Source organism: Uloborus diversus, chromosome 2 (assembly GCF_026930045.1).
Source record: "Uloborus diversus isolate 005 chromosome 2, Udiv.v.3.1, whole genome shotgun sequence".
Taxonomy (NCBI): domain Eukaryota; kingdom Metazoa; phylum Arthropoda; class Arachnida; order Araneae; family Uloboridae; genus Uloborus; species Uloborus diversus.
Window position 1 is genome coordinate 173,492,418 of NC_072732.1, and position 25,752 is coordinate 173,518,169.

Here is a 25,752-nt window from a genome sequence, read left to right on the forward strand (position 1 = left end):
TCGAATTTTGCATTTAAAGTAAGGTGACTAATCTGTGTTTTTTTTTCTTTTCCACAGGAAACATGCTATTAATTTTCTTTCATTGAGACTATGGATTGGATTGTGGACTTCATTGTATTTGTTTCTCTTTGTTTTTTTTAATGTAGCAGCATTAGTAAAGTACATTACTAGGTTTACAGAAGAAATTTTTGCTCTGTTAATTTCAACTTACTTCATATACAAAGCTTTTAAAAATGTAAGCTGGTGTTGTTTTCTTTACTCTCGATGTGTATGGAGAGTGTTTTCTTTCAAATGAATATTCTATTATAATGATATTATATCAAACAGCCTGATTTCCCGGTGAAGCTGCTAGGAGTCTGATATTTTTTAATGTACAAGGGAAAACAAAAAAATAGTAGTAAAATTTTTTCAATTAAATAAAAAAAGAAAAGAGAGGGATATATTTTGTGTTGTTTTTGGTCTTTTTCTCTCACGGTGGTTCCATAAATCTTCAACAAAGACCCTTTTCCCTCTTTTGCAGCTGAGAAAGAAAAATCTTTTGACTTATGAACAGAGTTCGTAGGGGTCATAGAAATCCTGGAAAGTCATGGGAAAAAATAAACCAATTTTAGACCTGGAAAAATCATGGAAAATTAATATTTTCGTTAAAAGTCATGGAAAAATTTCCTAGGCAAAGAGAAAGTAACAATCGCTGAAAGAGAATTAGAAGTCTTGAATGCTTTAACAGTATTGCATATAAACTTTATTAAAGCTGGAAAATTGAACAATCCCCATAGCAAATCTGAATTTCGAAATCCCATCGCATCCACTTCTGTAGCAGTTGCCCTTCTTTTTTTGCAATGTGATTTTACTGCTTGGGCATCACTGGTTTTGAATTTATCATCATTTTCAATTCTTACATTTTATATTCTGTCATAGCAAACTTACATTTTCTTGATTTTTGAGACGCCCACTCAAAAAATGCAATTTAATTGCTTCCGAATTCGTTTCAATCATTCATGAAAACCATATTATTAAATTTATTGGAGGTTATCGAGGGTTGCCCACTCCTCCTAAGGGAGATCTGCACCCCCCTCAATATCACAAAGCCCCCAATGAGAAAAATACCCCTCAAACCCCCCTAAAAATTTCAATGGTGCAGTCTGTCCCTTGATGCCCCCCCCCCCAGGTGGGCACCCCTGGGTTTTCTTGGTTTGTTAAAGGTTTTAAGAAATAAAGATCTTTAATGCGGCGATAGAAATAGGGAAATTCCAATATTCTAAAACAGTAGTGCCCAATGTACAGCCCGCGAAATTGATCCATGTTAAGTTCAATTTCAGGGGAATCAAACACTATGTTCTGAATTTCTAAACCTATTAATTTATATGCATTTGAAAATGTGTAAATTAGTAAACAAGTACATTTGAGTCAGAAGATTTATTTGCTACTGAATGATTTTTTATAAATATCTGTATTAGAAACATGAATATACTTAAGAATGGCTTTACTTTAAAGATCCAAAATACTGTCATGTTACATGGATGATAAGATGATTATTGCTTTCAAAGCAAATTTTTTGATACTTAGAAATGACTCACTCAACCTTTGTCCCATTTATCATTCTACCCTTTTATAAAGAAAAATATTAGACATTTAATCATCATTATATTGCACTTACTGTATTTTTACTTCACTTAAATTTACATAAAGAAGACAAAAAAGAAGAAATTAGTTTTTGCAGAGTGCACTAATGTTTTTTCAACCACAAAAAAGTGTTTCAATGAGGTAGTTGCACTCTCGTAGAAGTTTTGCTTATTCACATTTCCAAACATTGGCAAATTTGATATTAAATAGTACTAAGGTTATGAAGTTTTTTATGAAGTCATGAAAAAATCTTGGAAAAGTCATGGAATTTTTTCATCAGAATCGAGTATGAACCCTGTATGAAGAAGGGGAAAAAGGGATAGAGAGTAATGAAGCCAATGTAAAATAGTGCTTTCTTTATTTTGACTTTCAAATTCTATTTTTCAACATTTGTAGAGTTAAATTCGTTCAATTTAAAAAGTTCTTCGTTAGTATAAACTCGAGTAAAAAACTGCAGCTATTCATTTGATTTGAAGTATCAAGATTTGCTTGTTTCAACCTAATACTATTATGAAAAGAGAAGAAAGCGAGGGAAAAAACTATAATAATAATGATAAAATTGCTGTACATATCATTTTTTAGTGTGTTAGGTATAAAATACACAGTCAATAATAATAATGCGAGCACTGAACTAATATATTTTATTTTGCAATCGAATAGTCTAAGCAATTAAATGCAAATACTTAGATATTATTACCAATTAGTATCTGTTAATGAAAACAACTAATCAGCAATGCTTTTACTTTCAAACTAAACTGTAGGAAAGTGTTTCATACATATTTGTATTTGTGATGATATAAAATATGTGTTGCACTAGCAGTAAGGTGTATTACAAACAATATTTGTTATTTAAATATGTATTTCTTCTTGTTATTGGGGGTCACTATGATTATTATTTTTATGTCCAAATAACTTTCTGTTTGCATATTTCAAGCATTTTCTTTTTTTTTCTTTTATCTATGAAATCTAGTTTCTTCTAGATAACTTACTATAAGAAAATACTTTCCAATACAATGGATGTCATGATCATTAATTAATGATTGTGACACCCATATAATGTACATCCATACAATATACAATTTTCACAATCACTTTTTTCCTTGATTTTGGTCATGCATTTTTGTTCAAGCATAAAATCTGTACCTCAGAGGCAGACTAGCATAAGTCCAAAATTGCGGTTTTCCATTTATTCTTGCATTATATAGTAAGCTCCCCATTATCGGCGGTCGTACGCATGAGGCAATCATTTTCCTTCTCTCCTGTAAAGTAGCGATTATGTGACTTGCGTTAGTCTGACTCTGAGGTGTAGAAATATTGACTTCAAAAAAGGCACTATGTCAAAAAATATGGAACCTAATGCATTGCTTTTTAAAAGCATAGACATCAATGTTGAATTCCTAATCTATGTGCATAAAATTTGTTTTGTAACTTTTAATAGTTATATTTACTGTGCAATTTTTTTGAAAATGAAAATTTCTTTTTTATTTAGCTTTTCTAAGCAACAAACTTATAACAAGATGAAATTTTGAAAAATAATCACTATTAAGAAGTGAAGTATTGGCAAACAAAGTTGAAAAAATCAATAATACTAAAAAATTAATGCATCAGAAAATTTTAATTTAATTAACGTATTCTAATTCTGTTATTTTCACAAAATTTATACATTTATTCATTCTTGTGAGCAGCTTTCATATTCCTTATAAAGGCCTCAACATACTGTGTTAATGTTCTTTGTATAATTTTAAGCATTTCATAAATGCCATGAAAAAAAACTAATAAATGGCATGTATGCATAGTTTTTTTTTTTTTTTAATGTTTATATATAAAGCAGTGAGAAGCAATGGAATATAAATGGCAAAATTAAAAATTTGGAGATAACCAGTACACAAATGATAGGTGAACCTCTCCTCTATCTTGGGGCAAGATCTAGTACTATAGTACTAGTAGCCTTGGTAGGTCCTGTGATGCTGCATGATTTAGAAAAACTTTTCAATGAAAGCCCACCTTGGACATTATCTTAAAACGCATTTTACTCAAAACTTGAAAATGTCCACTTATATCTCTTTGCTTCTCACTGCCTCATATATTTTCCTCCTTTGTTCATAAATAGTTTTTTTTTTTTTAAAGAACTTGTGCAATTAACTATTTATAACGTTAGTTCTCATTTTCATAGGTACTATTAATAGGTAAGAGATTTCCTGTGCGAACCATGTATAGTCCTCTGTGCTTCTGTACTTCACAGACTTCTGTTAATTCAACTGTTACTGGCGAAAATAATTGCATAAGTGAAAATGGTGCTGATAGTTGTACTGTGTATGTGCCTCATATTTTTCTTATGTCCATCATCTTATTTGCTGGTACATTTGGTCTCATACTTTTATTGAGATATGTGAAAAGAACTCCTTTTTTTCCAGCAAAGGTGAGAAGTTGGGCCTTGAGATTTTTTATTACATTTTGACTTTTGATTTTTGTGACATTTTTGTTATTTTTTTCCATGAAAGGTTTAACAATTTGAACCCATAACAAGATTTTTAGAGGGGAGGGGGTAACAAATTTGGAAACATATTGCAAAAATTCAAGAAATCTTTATTTGAAAAGTTTTGAAGTAGTCATGATTGCCCAATAAAAAATTCTGGAATCAACAAAAAATATGATTTGTATTAACGTTTCTAAAACACTTTCTGGATATTAAAAAAGTTATTAAGCTGGTTTTTATTACCAGCTTTACTGAAGACTTCTTTTCTGAAGAATGTTCTCTTTTTTCTAACGTTTTCAGAATCCTGATGCCACATGTCACATGACAACGAAAAATAGCTTTTTCTCAAAGTGTCATAAAAGTAGAAAAGATGTGATATGCAATAGAATTACTGAAAATAAAGTTGAAGGAATTGACAGATTTCAGCTGTGTAAAAAAGAATAGAGAAAGAAAAAAGTGCCAAATAAATAAATAAATTAGTTTGGTCATACTTGATTTAGACGAAAGCAAACTTTTTTGCTATTAACTTTTTTGTCAGAATAGATTTTAAGCATGACATTTTTGTTTTTCTTTTTGAATATTGCAATCTTTTTTTTTTAATTACTTTTGCTCTGTTTTGTAGTTGTATTCAGTTATTTAATTACAAAAGCCGCACTTTACTTTAACCTGTGAAACAGGACATCTAAATCCACTAAATGCATATCTAATTAAAAACTATTTGGTTCTGAAAAATATACATATGTTTTTTCCATAAAATTCAGAAATCTAGAGCAGAGCAGTAAAGCACCAAGTTTTGTAAAAAATGAGAAAAGTTTCCCTATCACAGGTTTACCTTGTTCAGCAGGGTAGCTAGGAAAAAGCAGAAGTCCCACTGTAGAAATTGTCCTCGGATTAAACCAACAACCAGGTATTTAGTTGTTGCCTCAAAAACATTGCCAGCTTCAGAAGTTTTCCCCTCTATAGCACTAGTTGCTTGAAACAGTTGCTTCATGCAATGTGAGTTCAAGTTTAATTATCCTTTGCACTTAAAGAGAAAAAATAAAAATGTCTGGCTTTGTTAAAATTTCATTCCTCAATTTTAATACAATTTATCAGTTTCCAAAGAGATTAATATAGCAGAAAATCGTGTGAAAAAATTGTAATTTGTAATGATATTTCAAGCTTTGTATGTAAGATCATTGCAAAATCCTTTATTTAATGACATAACATGTTGCCATGATTATCAAATCACATATCAGGAAAAGAAGAATTGATCCATTTTAGCAGATTTGCAGTTTCACATGAACCACATTAGCCAATATTAATTTGTTTTTGCTTTTGAAATGATTTATTTCAAATTAATAATTATACTTAAAGTAGATAAATTTATGATATTAAATGCAAATGTATTTGCATTTGCCTAAAGGCTCCTGGAAAAACTATTGTATATTTTAAATTGGCAAAAAATTCTAATTTTACAGTTAAAATGTTTTAAACAAATATTTGGTATTTGGCCAATTATGCGGTTTGAATTTTGATCGTCTCTAATGAATATTAAATGAACTTTTCAAAAAAATAATGTTTATATGAAAAAAATGATGATCATGAATAATGAAAAAGTGCAATCCAATATTTGACAGTTGTTAAAATCCAAAGTTTGCAGGGTTTTATTGTTATAATTATTTATGTTTTATTATTATTGATCAGTTTTGATTTGAAAATTTTTGAAACAAATTTTTACATTTGTTTTTAATTTTAGGCTCGAATAGGTATATCCGATTTTTCTGTTTTAATTGCAGTATTATTTATGACTGGATTAGACGCTGCAGTGGGTATAAAAACTCCAAAGCTTGAAGTTCCAAAGTCTTATAAAGTAACTATAATGTTTTTTGTTTCGTTATCTTTATCCATATATCTATCAGATTTTTAAAATTAATTAATTAATTTTCTGAATTGTTTCAGCAAGCAATTTTCTCTTTATTATATGCCACTATCAATTTTTATTATTTTTTTTTATTTTCAAACATTGTTGACATTTATTCAAATTTAATTCCTGTTTTTTAGCATTTCTGACCATTTTCTTTTAAGCATTTCTAGTTAATATATCTTGACTCATTGTCAAATGTAGCATTTTAAATATTCTTACATCTTACTTTTCTTATAGTCTTTTTCCGTTTTTTTTTCTTTTAATGTTCCATTCATTAAAAAATAAAAAGACATATTTTGTTTTGAATTTATTCTCACTCATTTTTTTTCTTTTGAAATATATTTACAAAAATTAATAAATCAAATATTTTTAATTTATTAATTTTCGTAAAAAAAACTTTATTTCCTTATTTTAATCTATTACTGTTCCTTATAAAAGTGTGAGCATTTTGTTGCATAACTTATTGGGTTTATTTTATTTTTGGTGAAATTGAATTTTCTCTTTCATTTTAACTCTGCACATTTTTATTTTGACAAACTTGATTTCTGACTGTATTTTTTTTGTCCAATGAATCTCATGCTTGAGAAACTTAGATGTCTTTTTAGCCTCATTTGGCATGAAGCACACCAATTGGTTCCTGTGAATCATGCGTTTTCATACTGCCGTTGAATTTTTTTAAAATCTATGTCAGTTGCCATTAAAATGTTCTCCTCTAGTCGGACCTGAGTTTTCTGTCTTGATCTTAAGGTACTGAAAATGGTGACAACTGCCATACCTAAATTTCATAGCACCTTGTGTAGCTTACTAATAAAGTAAATTTTCCCTCATATTCATCCTATTTTACTCAAGAGGAACATTAAATTTCTTGAGCTTGGCACTCTGACATCAAGAGTTGAAAATAGTATCGGCAGTTATGCCTAAATTGTTCAGCGGCACCATGTTGATGAAGTAAAGCTTCTTTTGTTAATTTTATTTAATTAAAGAGAATCATCAAATTTCCTAAAATTTTGATTTGAGTGTAGTTCTTCATAAATCCTCAATTGAGACAGTGAGAAGCAAAGAGATGTTAGTGTCAAAATTGATAATTTGGAGATAACCATTTCAAATCGTAGGTGAAGCTCTCTGTTTTGGAGCAAGAGATAATTCTAGTAGCCCTGGTAGGTGCAGCTATACAGCATGATTTCGAAAAACTTTGCAATGACAGTCTACCAAGGACCACAACTTTAAATCTGTTTTACTCAAAACTTGAAAATGTCCACTTACGTCCCTTTGCCTCGATTGCAAGATCATCCTCTTGGACGATTTGCCATAAGTTCAAATAGTTCATGACTGTCCACCATTTGTGTTAACTTACTTGGCAATGTCCACCAGTTGATTATTATTTATTTTTTTATTTCTTTAAAGTTTTCATTTGCTTTTAATTACTTGCACTAATTCTCTTTTCCTATTGAAATAATGTAATTTGCATCAGATGTTTATCTAAGGGAAAATTACAAAGGAAACTAAAAGCCTGCTTAACAGCATAATTTCTGCTAGCCACCTAAAATGAGTTTGTCATCATTAATGGACTTGCAATGAAAGATTTATGCAAATTTTCTTAGGATTTTAGTTTGATGTGGTCCCCCCTAAAAAAATCAGTATGTGAAAAATCGGTTGAACAAATAGAAGCTTGCATGTTTTGTCATTTTACAGAATAAACACAGTGCCAGGGGGGGGGGAGGCACACCTCAGACTGCACGATTGAAATTTTTTAGTGGGGGGGAGGGGTTTAAGAAGTTTTTCTCTTTTATTTAGTGGTGGGGGGCTCTTGCTCTGGGTGTGGGTCTTTATTGTATTTGGGAACGAATGCACCCTTGCTCTTAGGGGGATGGGCACCCTAGGAATATACTTTCCTTCTATTGCTGTTGTTTGTTTTTATCTTGATTAAATCCCAATATGAAATTTGAAAAAGATTACTGAAAATAATTTTCTGTGGTAGCTAGTATTATGTTCTTTCTTTTTCTTAATATTTTACGTTTATTCAATTTAACAGTAATACGTACGTATCTTTTTACAGCCAGCACTTAGAGATTGGGTTATTCCCATCTTTGGTGGCAATCCTTGGTGGAGTATAGTGTTTGCCATGATTCCTGCATTACTTTTGACTGTTTTGGTGTTTATGGATCAACAAATCACTGCAGTTATTGTGAATCGAAAAGAGAATAAACTGAAGGTAAATTTAACTGTTCTCAAAAGAATTGAATAATGGCTTCAGCATTCTTTTTATAGCTTAACAGATTTGACTTTTCTATTAATATATATAATTAATTTGATATTTTTTCTTTTTTTGCATATGTAAAGTTTTTAAAAGATAATGTAAGATTCATCAAGCTAAAAAAAAAAAAAAAACATCTCGGCATGGACAAAGAGCTTAAGCAATATAATAACATAACCAATTGATAATGTTTAAAAGAATTAAACAAACAATAGACAAATTTAAGGTTTATTTTCAAGAAATTAAAAACTGTGTTTACACTTTATATAATGCATTTGCAATGATCTGCATGAGCTTGTTCACCATTTTCATAAGTAATTGATTGTCTTTGATGTTTTCTTTCTTAAACAATTTGTTTATTGGTTGTATATTGATGTCATTTGAAATTTTTTGAGGTGATTTAAGTTGCATCAAACTGCTTAATTTGTGATTTTCTTCTCTTTTTGGCTTAATAACCCCTTGTTGTGTAGATGCTCTTTTGAGAAATTTTTATCATGAACTTTACTTAAGAATCATCACTAAAATATATTTTGCTTCATTGATAAATGATGTAATGCTGTCTCTGTATTTTCATATATATGTAAAATTATACTTTTTTTTGTATTTATTTATTTATTTTCAAACATGAAACATGGACATCAGAAAAGCGTCAAAAGCAAAGCATCAGCCATATGTATTGTTTCAAGTAATTGATGTTTTTATTAAAGCATCTATGTTTCAAAAATATTGATGTTTTTGGATTGTTGAAAAAAGTTATTCTCAGTTTAATCAGTACATCCAAAAATTTAAAATTTGTTCATGTACTCTTTTTTTCCCCTAGAAAGGTCATGGCTATCATTTGGATTTGTTAGTTGTGGCATTTTTGATTGCAATTTGCTCAATTTTTGGACTTCCTTGGTTTGTAGCAGCTACAATTTTGTCCATTACACATGTAAATTCCTTAAAAGAGGCTTCTCAGTGTTCAACTCCTGGAGATAAGCCTCATTTTTTGGGGGTTCGGTAAGTTATTTATTTTTGAGAAAACTTTCCCTGTTTTTGCATTTTGTAAAAGAAATACCACTGCAGTACAACCTCGATATCTCAAATCTCTCGGGACGGGGAAAGTTTTCGAGCTATTGAGTTTTCAAGTTATCAAGGTTTTTAAATAATTACACTAGTAACTCTCACATTTACACACACGTATGCTATATGCATTTATATATGTACTATGGGACCACTTCAAATTACGATCAATAAAGTAGTCTTCAATATTTTACTAGATTTGAAATTTTCTAATTGTCGAAAGTGCACAGGATGAGATTTTGAAAAGAGCAACAATTTCAACTTGGTTTTTTCACCTAAAAATTCTAATTTTATATTTAACCAGTAACCTCACATTCAAAAGGTTCTCAGTAGCCATTTTGTAGGAGTTAAAAAGCTGAATGATGAAAATGAGGAACGCATTTTCCGTTTTCTCTTGAAAACTGATGGACTAAAAATCGAACCCCTTTCCTCAAAGTGGACAACATGTTCGAGAGAAATGCGCGAAGATTCTAAACTCTGGGGAAAACACTGCACCCCCTTCATGCCAACACTCCCCTATTATCTTGTCCCAATCCCTATTCACAAAATTTCCAAGAAAAGGGAGGAAAAACGTTAATCAATTATCTCTGGAACTGGTTTTACAACAAAAATTGCTAAAGCAAAACTACAATTGAAACTTGCTTCTGTGCAAAAATTTCGACATATCAAGGGTTTGGAAAAATAAATTTCAAGATAACTATGGAAAATACATAGGGGTTTTTATAGAAAATGCTGGCGAAAATTTTTGTTTAGAGACATCAAGGGTTTCGAGATAAGGAGGTTCGAGATATCAAGGTTTGACTGTAGTTCAAACATACATTGCTTGCCACTCAGTGGCATTCCCATCATTTTTTTAAGGGTATAGTCTTAGTAATCCTTTATGCACAATCTGTGTATGCAGTCATAGACATAATATGTCTAAAAAATGTTTGAGAGTATATGGAGTATACCCTATGGGAACACCCCTGTTGCCACTTTGCACTTTGACTTTTGCGGCTTCACTCTATTGCATTTTTTTCAAATATATTAGCCTTTTCTAATGAGTTTGTGTCAACTCTTTCCTTCCCAGGTACTAACAAAATATTGTTTTAAGGTAGACAAGTTCTTCTGAGTGGTTGTAGTAGAGCCAGATAAGAAAGGGGAGGGGAGAGAAATTTGAAAACATTGAAGGGAATGTCAAGAATTACTATCTGTTTTCAACTGTTAAACGTTTACTGCATAATGCAATTACTGTAATCACTGTACTATTTTGAGGGGATAAATGCATTTATAAATGGGGTACTCAACTATCTGTTTTTCAGAGTGAGAATTACATTCAAAATGGAAGCTGGGCAGATGCTGCCACTCATTTCCGTCAGTCGATGTATTTATCGAACAATTTGATTTGCATTATTTTCATAGATCAGAGGTAGGGGAGAAAACAGCGTGTTTATGTAATTGAATGAGAGTTGTAAAATCAGATGTGCTTTACCTTTCATATTTTGTAAATATATTGGGTAATATCACAGTAATGGTAAAGAGATGAGTAGAAGGGTGTTATTTCATGTCTAGATGGCTAAAGAAGGAATTTTAAAGGTCATAATCAAGTTTTCTATGCTTTTACTACCAAAATATTTGATTTATAAATACATAATACTGCTTTGTGAAACAGCAAGTTTTGTTACCTAGTTAACATGAAATAACTGGATTTCATCTTATCTGATAAATTATTAAGTGAATGTTAACTCACAGGACCAAACAAGTATTTCATGTAAAGCAATTTCATGCCAACGAGATTCAACTGTACAGTACAACCTTGTCTATCCAGCCTAACTGGAACCCAAGATAATCCGGATAAATGAAAATACTGGTACCAAGCAAACCACATTTGTAAACAAGCGAACTTACATTTATTACAGCAAAAGACAATGCTTTGTAACAAAACTACATAGTACTGTTTCTTGCTAATACCTTACTACTGTATATACTCGCGTATAAGTTGACCCCCTACTTTTAGAAGAAAAATTGGGAAAAAAATCAAAAACCTGCATATAGGTGGAGTCCCAATTTTTGGAAAAAAATGGGAGCATTTTGCCACTAATTTTGGATTTAAGCATTATAAAATGGAGGAAAATGAAATGTAATGAACATTTTTATGTTAAAAAAAGTCTTGAATTTTTATTATTTTGCATCAAAAGGGTTTATTTTTGCGATTGCGATTTTTGTGAAGGGTTCGATTTCGCTGTTACGATATCTTTCACTTGTTGCTTTCATTTTAATTTTATATCAATAAAATTTTATGCTGCAGCCATATTACATATTATTTTAAAAAAATTAATATCTCGCGACTATCTTGAAAATTCGCGAATACGGCGATCCCTTCACTTTTTTGCGTGGTCGGCCGTTTAGGGTAATTATTTATTTATTTCAGTCAGATCATGTAAAATCATAGCAGAATGTTTAAGTTTTTACTTCTTTAGCATCTGCTTAAAAGAGATGGACTAAAATCAGGAAAATGATGACGTTTTCAAGTGTTTTTTTCCAGAGAAAAAAATTGGTGAAATATTTCGGAAATTCTGACTTGCGTATGAGTTGAGTCCCTAACTTTAAACATTATTTTTTGTAATAAACTTCTTGACTTATACGCGAATATATACAATACTTATAGTTCAGCTGCAGTCGTGTCTAAGTAACACCATGGGCGGATTTATGGGGGGCAGAGGGGGGCAATGCGCCCCCAGTTTTGGGAGGACTTTATGTAGTGACAGCACATCTTCCAAAAATTTTAAAAAAGAAATTATTATTATTATTTCTTTTTTGAATAGTTCAGAAGGGCATGGGTGGATTTATAGGGGGGCATAGGGGCAATGCCCCCCAGTTTTGGGAGGACTTTATATAGTAACAACACATCTTCCAAAATCTTGAAACAAAAAAATCATGACTTTTTCTTTTTTGAATAGTTTAGTGAAAATGAAGAGAAAAGCGAATGTCCTTTTCTGATGGAAGAAAAGAAAAGAAAAAAAACGAACATTAAGTACAAATAGTACAGGTGTCACTGCGGTGCAGAAACTGTGTCTAAATTCACTATTTTGGACTAAAAACCAGTTGGGCAAGTATACAAATGAAAATATAGGCTAAACGATCTATACATTAAGCTGCAACACTTATAATAATTGACGATTATTTTAAATTAGAACCTAAAGCAAAGAGGAAAAAACTTGAGTCATCAAAAGTTTTGGAAAAATTTGCTGAAACTTCATAAAAGTCTATAAAACCTAACAAAGATTGGTAAAATCGTAAAAATCCTTTAACTGTAAAAACTGACGAATTTTCGTAAAAAATACAAAAAATCAAGCAAAAATCTGCAGGTAAGAGTGAATTACAAACAGAGCCGAATGTGCCTATAAGATAAACAAGCTATTGCTTAGGGCCCCTGCTTCGAAGTGGGTCCCTAACTCCCAAAAAAAATTCATGATTCGTCTCTTAAAAAATGAAAATTGCTCAAAAAAACTAATTTCATTTGTCAGTGCTTGTAAACCTTGAATATTTGGAAACGTGTGGCTACAAACCTTAAATTTTAAAATTTCTAACAAATGGTAGAGGGGGAGGAATGCCAAAATATGTCAAATTCAGCTCCTTGCCACATCCTGTATTAAAAATGTAAAAATCATGGTTCTCACGTTTGTAATATATTACACTGTTCAAAATGGAACGGAAAATTGTTCAAATCAAAAAGATATTTTATATACAAGTTTTTCATCAAAAGCTTTTTCCTACAGAGTTTGAAGCAAATTCGCCTCACAGTTCGGAATTGCCCTGAATTTCCCCGTAGGCGCTAATGTTAAGTTTTTTTGAACTGTTCAAAATTGAACAAAAATTGTTCAAATCAAAAAGTGAGATATGGGAATGAGGTGCCGAGATCTTTCGAACAAAAAAAAAGTTTGTTCGAATCGGACTATTCATTCAAAAGTTATTAAGGGGGGACAGACAGACAGACCGACAGACATTTTCCCCCATCTCAATACCCTACTTTTCAATTTTTAATTTTTTGAAATTTAATTATTTTATTTATTTTTTACTTTATTTTGTTTTTCGCGATATTTTTAAGACGATTTTAAGAAGCCTTCTTTCATGCTTTTTTCTTTTTTTTCTGACTTTTACTGGGAAATTAGGCTAAAAAAGTTGTTGTAATGAAAAATCTATAGTTTATTTTTTCTTTCAAACTTAAATTGGCTGTTCCTTACAAAGTTTGAACAATGCTGTACAACTGTATAATCTAGTTTAGCAATTTCTATGTCTATCCAATTAACCGTTATAAAGCTTCAAAATGCAGAATTTTATATCCATTTTACAAAATTTCCTCCGGGGGAGAAACCGGCACCCTAAAATTGGAGATATTCTATTTCCCACTTAAAAGGGAGCCTTGCGTCTCTTTCTTGATATCAGCTCCCTCTCTTAAGGTCAATTCAAAAAGGACAGCATGAAAACACACATTAAATGTAAATGACACAAAAAAGTAAAGCATGGACTTATGAATCAAAGGAAACAGACAAAAACATGAGAGTGGGGGGCAATAAAAATGTTGCTCAAAAAAAAAAAAAATCCTGCCCCCCCCCCCCCCAGGAACTCGGTCCTAAATCCGCCTATGAGTAACACTTCAAATGTGCCACATTGTTTGTTAAATTAGTCTTATACTTAATTGTACCTTCTATGCAGGAGTTGTAATTTGAATCAAAACATCAATCAAATACTTGGTGTGTTAAAAAGTTCCGTTCTTGCAATCATAATTTAAAATTATTATATAGGTAAATATATTTTTTCTAACTCTACAAATTTGATCTAAATAAACGGAAGCCAGATAAACGAGATTCTACTGTGCTTAGAAAAGTACCTCTGTATTGGTTCCTCTTTTTCAATTTACTCTTTTCTGAAAATTCTTTCAAACATCTGTATTATTTGCTATGAACTTTTATGTATAGTACAGTAAAATTAGGCCAAAAAATGGCCAAACCCAAACATCCAAAAAAAAAAGTGAAACCTGTTGCAAATTACTTCTTACCCTTCCAGCAAGAAGGGGTAAAAAGTCCCAGAACTTTGCGCGTCGGGTTTTGGGGGGAAGGGGGGGACGAAATAATCCTCTATTTAAATAAAAATAATTTCTATTACTTAACAAAATACTCAAATTAGCAGAAATCACACTCTATAATAGTAAAATAATAAACTCTCCCGTTAAAAAATTCTAATTAACAGAGGGGTGCACAAGCGGGAGGGGATGGGGGGGCTCATGGATCAGCTTTGCGTCATTGAAATTTTTAAGGCAGTTTTTTCAAGGGGTATTTCTTTCTTTTTTGAGGGCTTTTATTCTGGATGGATACTTTGTCACAATTAAGGGGTGCGCCATCGCTTTTTTTTGGGGGGGGGGACCCTGAATTTAAATTCTAAAATGAACTGTTGCAGTGAAGTTCACGAAAAAATTTCCCCGATTCAAATTTTTCAGAAGTACAAAATGCCACACAATGATATGGTAATGTCAGAATGATAATTCTAAAAGATCTAAGCGAGCTCAGTAACCAATTTGTGATTGGAGTTATTAAACTGTTTAGAGCGCTGGAAAACAAAATTCCTGTGCAGCTTAAAAAAAGTCCAAATTGACCAATGTTTCCCTACTTCTTGATTAACTTACTTCAACTTTTCTACAATCTTTTGCCATCACCGTAAGGGGGGACAAATCAAAATTGCCAATAGTGAGACGGGCAATGTTGCAATTCTGCACCCTCTAAGTCGGTGGGGGTTCTCATTGACAAACACCGAGCTACCTCTCTTTTACGCAGCTGGTTATGTGAATTATGCTAAATATGCAGACATATACTTGCAACACTATCTCAAACTTTTGAGTACATTATGCGATAAAAAAAAAATTTGATCACATCAAACATCAGCTAAAACATCAGCTATCCAACGATCTAACGCAGTGACAAATTCAGGTGGTCTAGAACCTGTAGTGATTCAACGATAGAACAAGTGTTGATGAGAGCAATGAGCAATACAACAATAGAATGCTAAATATTTACACCTTTTTGTCTCCCATTTTGGAAATCACAATCCGTTTCAAAAGCCCCCAGAAGTTTCTTCCCTCTCAAGTTGGTAGTGGTATTGCTCGCTAATGATAAGATGAGTTGCGATGAGACCTTTAACGTACGGGTACAAAGGATATTGAAGGCAAACAGTTTTGTGGCATTTCTTTGCAAAGGAGGTAAACAGTTATGTCTTTAGCTTCTGTTGCGAGAGTAGTTACTATCTGTAAAGATGTGTAAGCCCAAACCATGTTTTACACCGAATGGTATGAACAGTAAAGATGGAATAACAAATTGTTAAAAACTTCTGGTACGAGTTATGCGCTGATCCTCCATCAGTATTCGATGAATCTGGTTTCAGAAGGAAAGAAATCTTGTATTGTTAAAGTGCTATTATCTGAAGCAAAAGGTTCATCCACCATCACAGAACGAACAGCTGGTGTCATGTATGAGGCAGTGAGAAGCAAAGGGATGCAAGTGGACATTTTCAAGTTTTGAATAAAACTCGTTTAAAGATAACATCCTAGGTAGGCTTTCACTGATTTTCTTTTCTAAATCATGCTGTATAGAAGCAATTACCAGGTCTACTAGTACCATCTCTTGCCTCAAGATAGAGGAGAGGTTCACCAACCATTTGTACTGGTTATCTCCAAATTTTTAATTTTGCCACTTACATCCCTTTGCTTCTCACTGTCTCATATGTAATAAATGGAAGATATCTGCTTGGTCATATTTTTGGTAATGATCTGTAAACTTCAAGGAAATATTCCAGCAATGCAGTGTATAGGTAACTTGTAAGTATGAGAAAGCTTGTGTCATTTTTGATGGGTGCAAAGAAAGCAACACAGAAATATAATCTGCGTCCTGTTACAACAGCCAAGCCTTCTGCTCTAGAAGACTTTCTGCGTCTCAAATCTTGTGCTTGCTCTGAAGGGTTCATTGGATATAGTGAATGTTTGAAAAGTCTGAAAATGGACTGAAGTGCTCAATTATATGCTCAAACTGTGTTAGACATAGCTGCAACAATAACGATTTTGCTGAGGATCTAGATTCCAAAAAACATCTTGACTTTTTGTTACAAGATTAGGAGAAATCATTTGAAAGCAAAAAACAGGTCAGTGTAATTTTCTGGTTATTTAATCGAATGTGCACCATCAGAGAGGTTGGGGGGAAGGAGGATAATATTTTAGTATATAATTTTGTTTTGGGAGATGAGCTATGTTCTTATGGGGTGGACAGTCCTGATTTAATGCATTTTAGATTTGCATGGAATAATACTTCTACTTGAAATAAAAGGGGGGGGTTGAGGATTTATTTTATTTGACGGAGGGGGGGGTGCTGTAGCTTTGAGGTGCACCATCGATCTTGGAGGATGGACGCACTCGATTTCTAACTTTAACTTAGCATAAAATAATGTTTCCATATGAAATGTATGGAGGGGGGTTCGGGGGTACTGCTTCGTTTTACGGGGATGGGGGGGCTCTGTAGCATTGGTGGGTTATGTCATCCCTCTTGGGGGTCAAACACCTTTAATTTCATGCTTTTAAATTTAGTATAACATAATATTCTCACTTTAAATTTACTCTTAAATTTCTGGAAAAATACCCAAAACGGCAATTTTTAGATGCCCCCCATTCAAAAACCCGACGCACAATGGGGTGGGACTTTTTACCTGTTCTTATTGGGAGGGTAATAAACAATTTGCACCAGGTTTAGCTTTTTTTTTTTTGGATGTTTGGGTCCGACCCCTATTTTTACTGTACTAGTATTTTACTGCCTTGCATACATTTATTTTAGTTTTCACTTTTTTGCTAAAATATCATCTCCAAGAAATATTTTCTTCAAAGATCAATAGTCACCTGATTAATTTTACTTCTTTATAGAAACATTTTTTAAACATATTTTTTTTTTTAGCACTTATTTTACTTTGCTATAAATAATTAAAAAATGCACTCAAAACATATTTTGTTATGCCACAGTAGTGCCTACAATACATGTGTATAGTTTCTGCTAATTAGGTTGTTAAAACTTAAATACTGCATTTTTGCTCCTACAAGTTGCACAAAAAATATATTTTACACTCCCAAAATCTGGACACATCCGAGTTAAAGTTTCTTTGTTTAATTCTCCAATGTGCTTAAAATAACTGAAATTTTGCTTGTTACTTCAGGTACATTTTATTTGTTTATATCTAGATTTAAATACAGATCTGTAAAGTATTTTTCTTTTTTTTCTTTATAGAGAACAGCGGGTAACGCATCTCCTAGTGTTTATTCTCATAGGACTATCAGTTTTCTTAAGTGATATTTTGCAGGTAATCTTTTGTTCATTCCACTAAACTTATATTTTATGCATTTATCACTGTTAATTTCTATATTATGTGGTATTTTTAAAGGAAAAAGTCATATGTTTTTTATTAAATTGGTGTTGAATTGTCTTGTATCCAAGCTCGAATCCTAACTGTCTAATGTATTGTTTTGTACTCTTATGCCTTTTGCAGTGATAAAAATGTCAACTAATTATTTTTAGGTCATACCAATGCCTATTTTGTATGGTGTGTTTCTTTTCATGGGTGTTTCTTCACTCAAAGGTTTACAAGTATGTATATTTGTTACTTTTATAGAATTAATACTATTATCTTTTCCTGTTGTCTTTTCGTTTCTTAATTTTGAAATAACCTATGCTTTTATTTCTTTTTGTACATATCCTATGCAGAAAATAGGTTCATTGATTCGACAGCCCTTCTTTCTTTAAGTAAATCAAATTTTAATAGCTTTTTGTCATGCTTTAGAAAACTGAGAACTTTTTTTAATTATACTGTGTACAAATACAATTGTATCCTGAAAGAGAGTTGTGCAAAATCATGATTTAGATTCAAGCATACATACATAGAAGAGATGTACTTTGTACCATATTTGGCTGAATACTGAATATTCTGTCCAAATTCTAACCGAATATTTGGCCGAATACTGAATTTCTGGTTGAAAACTTTTGACTAAATTGAAATTGTATTTTTATTTTTGGTCAATTTAAAATAGAAAAGGTTTACCGATTTTGTGTCTTGGGTAAAATGGAAATGCATCTCCATTTAATACTTTAAATTTATCTACATGAAAAGTATAATTATTATTTTTAAATAAATAAAAAATGAAATGAATGATTTAATTTCTGTTTAACTGTAATTCTGCACAAATTGAAACGGATTAACGAACGGCACGAATTAACGGACCCTTCACAAAAATCCGATCAACCAAAACGGACCTTTCACAAAATCCCGATCAAACAAAACGGACTTTTCACAAAATCCTGATCAAACAAAACGGACCCTTCGCAAAATTCTGATAAACAAGATTGGATCTTTCACAAATTGTTTATTGAAAGAGCAAATCTGAAAGCAAAATACTGCATATTTCTGTGTATAAACCAATAATTTTTGGAACCTTTTTTTAAAGTCAAATTAGAGGGATCAGCTTATACAAAATCGGCTAATTTTGAAAAAAAAAAAAAAAAAATCGGACTTCTTGCAATGCTTCTGCAAGGGATCAATAATTGCTACTGCCAAATAAATATAATGCTTGTTATTTGTTTTATCACAGCTAATTAGCAGCGGTGTTGCAAACTTTTCTGAAAAGGCATTGGTAAGCACTTCGCAAACCCCCGCCACTTATGATTTAATAAACAATAATAATATATATCTGCGAAAAGAACTTAGAACTGCAAAGGGATAGTAAGGGTGGAAGAAAAATATGATCGCTTCAGATAGGGTTACCAACTTCAAAATTATCACCACTTAGCTTCTGGCGTTGAACCTTTATAATGACTTGATTAGAAAATATTTTCATCATTTTACCAGCTTCTCAATATTTGCGTTTTTATGGTGCGGGTGCGGTGCGATGTTTAATTGTTATTTTGGTAGAAAATTATATGGGTTTTGATTTTTCGATGCTAACAAGGATGATTAACTTTAAATAAATTCTTTTAATTACCGTTTTTTTTTTCTTTAGATGTCTACATTTTGAAAAAATGCAATCTTTTAACATTCGATATGAGAATCATATTTTGTTCTTTTTTCAAGCTAACTTTGCTTTATTAGGATGCAAATAAATGAAAAGTCTCTTTATTTGTGTTAGAACTCTCATTTCAAGTTTTTAAAGCAAAATTCTATTTTCTGTTATGAGTCAAAAATTAAAATGCTGAATTATTTATGTTTTATTTATTTATTTTTTATTTTATTTATTATATTTTATTATCTTATTTTATTTATTTATTTATTTTTTTTTTGCGTCAACTGTGTCCACAGATATTAATGAAATGTTTATCATAGGACTCTAAAATGCAATTTTAAAATAATTTTATCAAAAATATTTCTTTTACAAGCCATTTTTATACTTTTGATGCCTTCACTTTGAGAATTGCGATCGCCTTGCATCCGCTATGGGAATCCGATTTTTCTAAATTTTGATAATTATTATGATTTGTTAAGAGGTAAACAATTAAAATATCTTTTTATTTTTGTTAAAAGCGCGGAAATTATAAGTTTTAAACGAAATTCTGTGCTTTTTAAGAGCGTCTTGGGTCAAAAAGTCAAATGCTGAACCCTATTCTGACTTTTATTTTATTATTTTTTTTTTTATTACAATTATCTTAAATACTGTACAGAAATATTTCTAGTATAATTTAACATAATGTAGAATGGTAGATAAATATTGATACTTGAAAGAGCGATGCCCCCCCCCCCCCCCCCCTCCGGCCAAATATCAGACCACTCCAGAATGATTTTCTCGACATAGAAGAGGAAAACACTCAACTTTAAGTTTAATTGATGCAGTTTGTGCCATCTCTAAATTCTAAAATTTTGTTTTAACAAAAAAAAAAATCTTTTTTTTTTTTTTGAAATTATTTGATTTTTTACAAAATTAATTATTTTTCGCAAAAATATTTGATTTTTCACAAAAAAACATACCCTGTGAAAAATCCTGGACAGACCCCTGACAACTGATATCGTAGTAACAACCTATGTTATAAATAAAGAATCTTGTAGAATGCCTAGTAATCTTGCACCTTAATTTACTGTTATTAAACTTTGATTACAGAGATCAATTTAAGTAGATCATTTTAAAACAATATTTAGTATTTCATATTGTGTAAAAATACAGAAATGAAAATACTAAAACTTTACTGTCCAAGTGTTTCATTTTATATGTATAGATATTAATCACCTTTTCAATACTTTGAAAAAAAAGTCCCCCCCCCCAAAATGTGTATTTTTTTTAGCTAAATGCCAGTTAATTTGACTTTATATTTATAAACACTTCCTTTAATAAGTTTTTTTTTTCTGGTTACTATTTCATATATAAATCAATTTAATAGTAAGATTGAAGTAATATGTCATAAGATTTAAGAAAAATTGAAAAACAACAAAATTTAACCGAGTCTCTTTTACCTTAAAATTACTTTAAATGTGATAGTACAGGGTGCGGTGAAAAAACCCCGACAAGCAATTTTCCATGTAACAATTTAAAAAATAAATTTTTTAACATAACACAAATAAAAATAATATGAGTAAACCTTTAGCAATCAATAAATTTAATTAGTTTGGAACTGGCCGCCCTTAGCAGTGATACAGAGGTGTAATTGCTTGTTGAAACTTTAAGCCTAAGGCCGCAAATCTTTTACCTTTTATCAACCCTATTCCCTCTAAAGCAATTGATTTAGAGAGTCCAAACTTTTGTGTAGTTTCAGGGTAGACTTTTGACTCTAAAATAGGCCATGCAATGTAATAAATGGTATTGAGTTCTAGCTAGTAGAGCATCCACTCTACAGATGATATCATGTCAAAACAGTGTGCATTTGCACCACTTTGTCTCTTGTCTTTTTGGCCATATGAACTGGCGTGGAGTCTAATTAAATGTCCAGTTTACATTTCTGAAGTGCTCTCGGTCCCACAGAAGTACGACAGCTTCTAAACTGTCCCTCTGGTACACTTTTTGATTCATTTTACGGCCCTCGTCCACAAAAAACCAGAGATTTTTGTCGCTTGTGCTGATTCCATCACAGACCAAGCCTGACTTCATATTTTGGCATTGTTTAATATTTTCTATGGTGCTTGGAGCATTTACAGACCAAATGCTATTGTTCTGGGGGTGATGAATTAGTTGAATGGTAAATCAGTGAACGGTTTTCTTTCCAGCGCAGACTTGCAGCCTGCCTCAAACGTTTTTGGCATTTTTGGAGCTATACAAATGTGTTTTCTTCAGAAAAGGGCTAAATTTTTTGGAACTTGTAAAGCTTCTGTTCGAGCTCTGTTTTTGCCCTTAGTCACACTTATCGGTCATAAATTCCCGTCTCACAAAAGACTTCTCCTGTGGAAACCCAAGGATTTCTTGAACTCACTTTTGGATGGCCTGAAGATTAACAGAAGTGTTCACTGTTCGTTTTTGTACACTTCCTGGACATTGACTATCATTTCCAATCCCCTAGAAGTGGCATACTGCATCAAATACTGTTTGCCGAGGCGCAACAAATAAAAGAATTGTCCTTCTCCGTGGTTAAACAACTTTAAATTAGCAGGTCTTTTGCTTAAAATTATAAGAAACCCGAAACACAATACATAAACTAGGATATACACTGGTGTCCAAAAGTTAAGCATATTTGTTATTTATGTGAGTAATGTGAGAAATATACATCGAAATAGGGGGAAACGTGATATGCGACTGCAACATGGTTACAAAATAAGGAAACTACTCAAAAAAAAACGGTAATATTTACTTTTATCATCCCAAAAAATAGTTTAAATGAAAATTAGGCATATGAGGAGTTTACTCTTTGCAAAAAAAAATTTTCTTTAAAAGATAATGCTGAAGTTCAATAGTGTGTATGGCCAACTCTGACTGCCAGGCACTCTGCACAACGATTACTCATACTTTCTATGAGGTGGTGGATGAGTTGTGGGCTTAAACTGTTCCAAGCATGCTGGAGAGCTCTTTTTAGCTCCGGAGCGGAGCTTGGCGGGGGCGATCGGGCTGCAAGTTGTCTCCCGAGCATATCCCAGACATGCTCGATAGGGTTCAGATCAGGGGAGTTCGCAGGTCACGTCATTCGCTGGATATTTTCTGATTCGAGGAAGTCATCGATCACAGCTGTTCGGTGACATGGCGCGTTATCGTCCATGAATATGAACTCAAAACCAACAGCACCTCGAAACAAAGAAGGCTCAAGAACCTCGTCTCTGTATCTTTGACCAGTGACTGAGCCTGTCTCAAAAATATGGAGGTCGGTGCGGCCATCCAACATAATGCCCACCCACACTATTACTCCTGCTGACGCAAAGTGATGTCTTTCTCTTATGTTTTGCGGTTGGAAACGAGTCCCCTTTTCTCTCCAGATTGTTACCTGACGAGAATCACTCTGTAGAGTAAAACGGGACTCATCACTGAACATCACATTAGCCCACTGTCCCTGACTCCAATTCCGATCTTGCAAGCTCCAGTTTAAACGAGCGCGTTTATGCGCTGATGTGAGAGGAATGCAAACTGCTGGTCTTCTGTCATACATACCGACATGATTGAGTCTCCTGTAAATAGTTTGCCTCGAAATTGTTATTCCTGTGACGGCACTGAGCGCCGAACCCAGTTCTCTGGCACAGCTGTCTCTATGACGTCGTGTAGAAATTGCCAAAAAACGATCTTGGCTTGCGGTTGTGACTCTTGGTCGTCCTGGTACTGGTCGGCGGGTAACATCTCCCATATTTGAAAACCTCTGCCACAGTCTCGAGATTACACACTGAGGCACATTAAGAATACGAGACACTTCATTTTGTGATCGTCCAGATTCTAGCATTCCAACGATTCTTCCTTTCGCAAACATGTCCAATTGGCGTCTTTTTGCCATTATTAGTTCTGTTTCACCAGATCCAATGTTTCTTGGTACAGCAATTGCATGAAACGCGCCTGAACTTTCTAAAGCGTGCGAGCTCTTTTATCCACATTCCGAAACGCGCACCTAATTCGCGCATGACACCATCGACTATACTATTTTGCATAAACATATTGTTTCTTCTTCAACCAATGAATCTCCATAAGTAACTTTATATAATTTTACGAAAATTTACAGATTTTTTTCGCATTTTATGAATTATGCTTAACTTTTGAACACCAGTGTATATTGTAAATTATTTTCTAATATAAAATGAGAGACAAAAATAAAAAAAGACACTCATTAAAAAGAAATTAGTTTACTTCCATTAGATGATGCAAACTATGTCCAAGTTTTTTGCCACACCCTGTATAAGTTGTACTATGGTACTGTACTGTAACTTTTATTCATTGTGGAGGAAAAAATGTGTGCTTGTTTACCAATTGTCAGATATTTAAACTTGTTGCCGAATACTAAAATATTCAGTCGAACCGAGAATTTGGATTATCTGCCGAATAGGCAGTATACAGAGTACCATCTGAATATTTGGTGCATCTCCATCTTTAATTCAAAGCAGAAGAATAAGTGTTATGAGCAGTTTATCATACAAGAGTTCAAATAATTAATCTTAATGTTTATCATGATGATTAAAAAAAAAAATGTTCATTGGGTATGTATTTCTCTTTTGCAAACAGTATTCAGTAAATTTTAAAATATTACTTTTAGTTTTTATTTACTTTCAAGCTTTTTTCTTTTTCTCCTGCAGTTTTTTGAAAGAATAATGTTGATGTTCATGCCTGTAAAATATCAGCCTGATTATAGCTACTTGCGCCATGTTCCAATTCGTCAAGTGAGAATGTATACCGTTTTACAGTTTGTCTTATTTGGGCTTTTATTTTCCTGCAAATTTATCAAGGAAACTGCATTTATATTTCCTTTTCTGGTATGTCTATTTTTCTTAAAACTTTTTATTGACTGCATTTAAGAAATATCAAAAGCATTTCATGAAATGTAGTTCATATGCTAAAAATTTAATCATATAAATATAACAATATGTATATGTTGCTGTGAAAGTCAGAAATCATGTAACTGCTGGTGAATATCAACATTTGCATGCCAAAGACATCTCCAAAAGACTAGATGTTTCTGGTGAATAACTGAAAGTCGATATTCTCCAATTTCAGTCTTTCATGGTAACATATATACCATATTTTTGGGAATAAGCATCGTGGTGCATGCAAGAAAAAAAACAAAAAAAAAGAAAGAAAGAAAAATTAATTTGAATTTTGGCTTTTTGAATTCAAATTATGTTTTTCGCAATCACGAGTGTGTGTGTGTATGTAGACGTATGGGTGTGTGTATGTATGCGTGTGTATTTGTATCTGTGTGCAGGCATGAGTGTGTGGATGCAGGTGTGTGTGTAGGATATGGACGCAACCTGGAGACGGTTTTCGCTAGAGGAGCGGCATCGTGAGGCGCCGGTCAACGGTGGTGGTGCAGATGGAGGCCGGGGGGGGGGAGACAAAATCATAGGAATTCAAAACAGTCAAATGAGAACAATAAGCAATGTGATTGCTCAAAAAAAATACCAGAAATGGGTGCGGGGGATACAGTCTTTTTTTTTCAATGAAAAAAAAAGAAAAAAAGTTTTAAAAAACGTTGAAAATATTGCCAATAGATGGCACCACATTATCCTGCTGCTGGCAGGTAGCACAACATAACAATTAATGAATTGGAAAAAGTACATCAGTGTTTCAATTTTTTTTTCTATAATAAAACAATGTTTTTTGATGTTTGCAATTTTCTCTATTTTGCTCTATTTTCTATATAAATAACAATATTACTATATAAATGCTTTTAATATTGATTAATTGATTTCTAACATCAAAATAAGCAGCAGAAATGACTTTTTAAATAAAGTCGGCCAAAAAATTACTTCGACGTAATTCGAAATGTTTCATGAACCTCATCTGTTACTATCCGATATTTAAACGTTAGCCTATGTCGTTTCTACGTCAATCTATATTTTTGTGCTACTTGGGCCAGAGAGTTTGACATTGGCGAGGCATTGAGGGGAAGGGTATGCGTCCCTCGCTGTGGATAACCAACCAATGTCTCCTCCCAATGTAAGAAAATTATATTTTCAGTAAAGTACAGTGAAGAACAGTTTATACGTTTCTCTTTTATACGTTTTTAACAATTATACATTTTTAAAATTGGTTCCAGTAAAGTCTAATACACATTAACCTATACCTATTATATGTTTTTTCGTTGGTACGCTTTTTTTCATACAGTCCCTTCAAAAGGTATAAATGGTGCTTCACTGTATATATAGTTTTGTTGATTAAAAATCTTTCATTTGTATTTCACTCCAGCTTTCTTTACTACTAATTGTGCTTTTAAGTTGTTTAATGTTGGGTGCGCCGCTTATACCGAGTGCGGCTCGTACATTAAAATTTTTTTC

The 25,752-nt window shown here is 32.4% G+C and overlaps 1 protein-coding gene across 1 annotated transcript in view; it reads left to right on the forward strand.

Moving 5' to 3' along the window:
- Nucleotides 1-25,752, forward strand: part of LOC129216664 (sodium bicarbonate cotransporter 3-like) — an 86,792-nt gene that overhangs the window by 43,955 nt on the left and 17,085 nt on the right. The window contains exons 13-20 of the mRNA XM_054850881.1: nt 58-235; nt 3,797-4,042; nt 5,838-5,951; nt 8,062-8,217; nt 9,080-9,258; nt 17,616-17,688; nt 17,904-17,972; nt 24,055-24,231. Coding sequence (XP_054706856.1) covers nt 58-235; nt 3,797-4,042; nt 5,838-5,951; nt 8,062-8,217; nt 9,080-9,258; nt 17,616-17,688; nt 17,904-17,972; nt 24,055-24,231 — 1,192 coding nt within the window. The remainder of the gene's footprint in view (nt 1-57; nt 236-3,796; nt 4,043-5,837; nt 5,952-8,061; nt 8,218-9,079; nt 9,259-17,615; nt 17,689-17,903; nt 17,973-24,054; nt 24,232-25,752) is intronic.